The sequence below is a fragment of the Elephantulus edwardii genome, unplaced genomic scaffold (genome assembly GCF_000299155.1).
Source record: "Elephantulus edwardii isolate Elephantulus edwardi_28Jun2011 unplaced genomic scaffold, EleEdw1.0 scaffold00045, whole genome shotgun sequence".
Taxonomy (NCBI): domain Eukaryota; kingdom Metazoa; phylum Chordata; class Mammalia; order Macroscelidea; family Macroscelididae; genus Elephantulus; species Elephantulus edwardii.
This window is the reverse complement of record NW_006399795.1, coordinates 2,031,395-2,037,156: the sequence shown is the minus strand read 5'-3', so window position 1 is coordinate 2,037,156 and position 5,762 is coordinate 2,031,395. Positions and strand designations below refer to the sequence as shown.

Genomic DNA, 5,762 nt, shown 5'->3' with positions numbered 1-5,762 from the left:
TCCTGGCCTAATTTTCACAGATGATATTGAGCTTCTCCAGTGGTTCTTTCCACAGATGTAATCGATCTGATTCCTATGCATACCATCAGGTGAAATCCAAGTATATAACCTGCGTTTATGTCTCTTAAAAAGTGTATTTGCTATGAATAAATCATTGTGCAAAATTCAATCATTCTCTCTCCAGCTGCATTTCTGTCACCGAGTCCATGTCTTCCAACTACTGAATGTTCTTCTCTGCTATAACATTACTTAATAAAAATATTTCCTTTTATTCCTAGAGAAGGATAAGAGGAGCCTGCAAAATCAGTCTTTCTAACACAGCTAATGGCTTAGGTGAAGAGTCTTTAGTGTTTTGCTTTGATGCAAATGGGTGCTCTGTGGAGGCGGCAGGAACATGCTGATTAGGACAGGAAGGGGTGAACCGTCCTCATCATGGTGTCATCACCCCCACGGCTTCCCATCAGGCTCACCTGCAGTCTCTCCCACCAGATCTGGCGGATAATCTCACGTCGCTCAGGGACAAGTTTGTACTGGATAACTTCCTCCAGCTCGGACAGCATGTGGCAAGAGACCATGGCCTATACGGAAGCAAATCACATTCCAACTTAATTACTGCAAGAAACATCCAAAAAGACAGAATTAATTGAAATCATTCCTTCTGGTGTCAGGTTATCTGCTGACTAGAGAAACGGTGTATTTACATCAGCCTGTGAGTCCTCAGCAGCCCACTTAGAGGGAAAAAAAATATACACTTCTCCAGCAACCCCACACCGAAAGCCCCACACTTACCCCATATGCTCGACTGTAGCTCTCTCCTGCCATCGCCGTTAACTCTGCATCCAGCAGGTCCCTAGCTTTGTCAATGCACTGCAAGAGAGACAAAGACCTCTTGGAACTGGGTCTAGATTTGGGAACTGACAATAGTGCTGATATTTTAGGGTTTCCTAAACAACATGCCTCTGGAAACTGTATGAACTTTGATACATGTCAATAGCTCTAGAAAGGCTTCAGGCCTTTTGTGCATAGGGTCACTATGAGTTGTGTTCGACTCGAAGGCAATCAACAACAATGAGTTACAGAAATAATTTGTTTCACTTACAAGTAAGTAATGATATGAAAAATTTGCTGAGGAAGGGAAGAAACTTTTTCGAAGTCTGAATGGCTAAAGAAGAACATCGTTTTTAAAAATAAAGACAGAAATGTTCATTCAAAAACTTAATTCTATACTGTTGAGTCAGAACCACCTCACAGCTGACCCTCCAGCAGGTTCTCTGAGGCAGTAAATCATATGGGAAACTGTCCATTTTTCCCCCTGGTGGACTCAAATTGCTTCCTTTTGGGTTAGCAGTGAAACTCCTTACCACTAAGCCACCAGAGCCCCCTGCTGAGAAGTTTAATATTTATCTAACACCCAAGTCCTTGCTAAACAAGGGGAACCGTGTGCCTAGAAACAAAGTCACTGCTGCGTCTCAGAGACAACTTGGGACTACCTTCTTCAATGCTTCCTTGCTGGGTAACTCTCCAAAACAGACTGCATTACATTCAAATGGCTTTAGGCAGCCAACTTCTAAGCACCCTCGGTCCTCTTGGGGATTAAATCAGAAGACGGCAGTATGATGCCAAATTCTCCATGTCCTCTGATACAGAGAGCCGTGTTGTTCTTACCATGTACTCAGAGTCAGCGTGCATGGCTGTTAGACTGCAGTTTGAGTCTTTTTTTTTCCTGTGCCACCAATTAACAACCCCTCATGCAGAGCTTTTTCTTTTCTTGGATGTTGAAGGTTAACTACAGGCCCTCATCCCTTACATGTGCAGATCACTCTACCTAGGCACCTTATCTAAAACAGTCTTGTTCCGGACAGGATGCACATGACTGCTTCATTACTTCACTGTGCAAGTCATCACAGGATTTTCAAATAAAGTGCTAGCTTTCCTGGAAAGTAATCAGCGTGTGATGCACCTGCCGAGCCAAAAGACAATCTTAAAGAAATTAATTTCTTCTGCTGAGCGGGGACTGCTGGCTCTCTGAATTCTCCTTTGGTGAAACTGACAGGTTTTATTCCGTGACAAGAAAAGCCTTGCTTCTCCATGACAAGGTGATAAAAAGCATGTGATGATGATCCCAGAAGCCAACTCTAAAAAAGCGACCGTGCTGGTAACTTCCAGATCCTATCTGGCCTGCAGAGCAGATCAAATCTGTCCCTTAGAGTACTTCTGGCTGATGCACCGGTAGCTGTCTTTTTAGTGAGCATTATACTCCAACATGCTTACAGACCCAAAGAGCACAGACCTGAAGCACAACACTCTACCTGCACAGTGTGCGCTTAGGAGGTAATGGAAACTACATGGTAACTTTCTCATGGTAAAGGGTCTTGGTGTGTGTATGTTTTTTACCTGTTGTGCCAATGAGAAGAGGTCCTGATGCAGGGCTAGTACGGCTCTATAAAACGCTCCATCATGGGTGTCCCGAGGGATCATACAAGTGTACTCTTCCATGCTGTCCCACTGACCTTTACACACACGGACAGACATACACACAGAAAGAATGAGGGAATGATTAGGCGGAGGTCAGCTTCAGCCTGCTGAACTGAACTAAAGGCAAAAGGAAATCACCTTAAGGAGCCTTGTCAATATCACTTTAATTTATCCTGGGATTCAAGCAAGACAAATTTGAGCCTGAATGTACCCAAGTCCTGCAGAGACCCTCTACACTCTGTGAGGAGGAACTAAGCTGATTTAGCAAACACAGCCACAACTCTCTCCTAAACACAGGACTCTAGTGCTGCCCCAGGGAGCATCATGACAGATGAGCACCACTGCCTGAGTGCAAAGCCCGGACCTCAAGGGCTTTCATGCAGCACCCCATTAACCTAGCCAGCCCCCGCAGGTTTCTCTAGGTGAGATGGAATCATTTTCTGCCCTACTACTGCAGCATCTCACAGTTCAGTGATACAATGGGAAATGACATTTTCTTCTAAACAGCAGAAAATGGCCATTACACAGACGGAGGATAGGATCAGAAAAACGGCTTGTCTGCTTCACTTGGGCAATACCTTTCTTTGCCTCAGGAGGGAGGAGATAAATATTTTAAGAGGCTCTGTTGTAACAGAAAGATGGGCTAGGTCACAGTACAGTGGTCTCTGTGTCATGCTAGACTGGGGAGAGAGTCACATTCAGGAAGAAATAATCACTCCCCCTGATGGAGAGAGCACGGGTCGGCGCCAGCACTCCCAAGACCACCTGCAGAGGACAGTAGCTTCATTAGCTGCAAACGGTAGGGCTGCAGATTTTCCTCCTTTACACTCCAGAACATTGACCCATCCATTCTCTATGCCTTTGGGCAAAAGCAAATAGCAAAAGATGACTCCTCAGGAAGCAATTTGTTTTGAAAAATGTTTTGGCTCAAGTTCAGGGCTCATGGAAGAGAAAGATGTAGGCTCTGTGACTCAAATGGGCTAGAACGGAGGTGGGAGGTTATGCAATCCTTCTCTCGACACTAAGCCTGAGGATTTTTCACCTGGGCCATCCTGTGTACTCTCTACACTTTTATCAAGCACATCTCGGAATCAGACATTGCTAATCCACATCACCTGGGCCTATGTCAGAAATCTACACGTTAAACAGCTCTGGGTGTAAGAGTAAGGTGGAGGAAGGATTAGGGTAATAGGGAAGAGAAAAAAATAAAATTGCTAAAATGTTTATAATTACTGAAGAAGGTGAAGAGTACAGGGGTTCATTCTACCAGACTGTTTACTTTTAAATGTTAAATAAGTTCTAGAATAAAAGTATAAACAAAAGAAGACAGATAGCTGTCTCCCTCCTTCATGCCTGCTTAGAATAAAGACAGTGGCGGGAGCTCCAGCAACTATACTGGACCAGGAGGTAGACTTGACGATGGAGGCCCATGCTAAGAAAGCCGGAATACGGAAAAAGGCTAACAATGATGAAGTCTAAAATACTAGTCTGGGACATTCAACCTCTGGATTTCAATGACAAGAGAGAAAAGCATAAAATTTAGGGCAAATAACAAGCAAACAAACCCCACCAAATCTCAATTTTGATACTTTCTCACTTGTTTTTGGTTGGTTCCCCCCAGCCCCACTTCCTGGGAAGTTAGTCACAATCATTAGGAGAAGACAAGAAAGAAGGGAGATGTAGAAGCAGGAGAATAGTCTACGTCCCATTCTGCAGACCTGATGTCCCACCTCTGACGTACTGCGCCTTACTCTTTAAAGCTTGCCCCAGCCTTGCTCCCTCCGTCTGAACTGGGTGCCAGGGAGGGAAAGCTTACCTAAACCCCACGCGGCTGCAGCAGCCATCCGGGCCATCTTGGCCTGGGTCTCGTCATTTACCAGGGTCCACTTTTCACAGCACTGCTGATGGAGCTGGCCCCTGAAGGAGAATCATACTGTTAGATTAACTCAAATCACCTCAATAACCTGCTCTAGCCCCTTGGGAAAGCTGGGGACGACAGAGGGAACTGAAATTAACTAAGGACCTTGAAAAGAAAGGTACAGCTTATTGAATCATCTGATGGAGAAGTAAATGAGCCATTTACTTTATCTTTGGCTGGTGCTTATATCTGTTTGAAGGTGAGTTTGCCAAACATAAGGACCAAGTCTGTGTGATGTGAAATGTCCTGAACATCTGGCCGTTTTATAAACACAAAATACCTTTTCTTAAGATTTGATGCCCTTTCCCTTTGGCAGGTCCACAGACAAAGCAATCTGAATAGTGACAACAGGACATTCATTCAAGAGTTTCAAACTGATTCATTCCAGAATTTGCGTTTCCCAGATACATCTAATAAGAATCTACATTTCAATATACTACCTCCCCCCACACAGTGATTTCAAGTATCTAGAATCACCTGGGGATTTATAAAATTCACCTGCAGAGCTTTTTAAAATGCAGATTCTAATTCTGTATATCTGCAGAAAAAAGAAATCCCTGTATTCATTTAGGGCTCAAAGCTGTAAGGAGAGCTGGCTCTTCAAAGTATTCTACAAATGCTTCAATCGGAAGTGGAAACCACATGAGGTCAATGCACACAGAAAGCAGGCTCTACAGTGGTCACATCTACCAGAAATTTAGATGTCACTTATTCTCAGAATTTCACAACCATCACCATTTGTCAGGACTATGATACTGAGGTCTGAACAGTGCTTAACAGGCTCTAATACACAAAGTGAGTGGAAGCCTTTTCAAAAGTAAGAACTTTCTAGTGCCTTTTACAACTGTTACAGCCTTCCATGTTCCACTCGAGAGTAAAAGCAAATAAAACTCTACTGCTGTGCAAACATGAGCCCCTGCTGTCAAATGAGCTTTGAGATTTGGCTAGAAAATGCCACAGTCTTTCTTGTTTTCTGAAAGTGATGCTGCAGGATGTTTAAACATGGGACTAGATTCAAGAGAAAAGGCCCAAGTTCCAAGTTGTTCAACTTAGAGGCTGTAGAAGTAACGAGAGAGCCTGCACTAGAAGGTGATTTGGGGAAATCTGGAATCGGTCAGTGCTGGTGGGACATAGGCTGGGATCATTAGTACTGACTAATGACCAAGACGAGATCTGCTCATCTGCATCATCCAGTCTCAAGGCATGGAGGGCATTAACTAGTTTCTGGCACCTGCCCAGAAAGCTGCAGGCACATGCACTCTGCCTCAGTATAAAACTGAGACCATAGTCTAAAAGTATTATATTTTAGGGCATTATTTTTATCGTAGGAGTATGCAATGAGGGTTGCAGAGTGGATTATATTTGGGGG

The 5,762-nt window shown here is 43.9% G+C and overlaps 1 protein-coding gene across 1 annotated transcript in view; it reads right to left on the bottom strand.

Annotated features, from left to right (window-relative positions):
* The window catches only part of MTOR (mechanistic target of rapamycin (serine/threonine kinase)), a 223,792-nt gene that overhangs the window by 51,015 nt on the left and 167,015 nt on the right, over nt 1–5,762 (bottom strand). Inside the window, exons 31-34 of the mRNA XM_006885758.1 lie at nt 4,292–4,392; nt 2,395–2,510; nt 790–867; nt 471–578 (exon numbers count right to left, since the gene is read on the bottom strand). Of these exons, the coding sequence (XP_006885820.1) occupies nt 471–578; nt 790–867; nt 2,395–2,510; nt 4,292–4,392 (403 nt within the window). The remainder of the gene's footprint in view (nt 1–470; nt 579–789; nt 868–2,394; nt 2,511–4,291; nt 4,393–5,762) is intronic.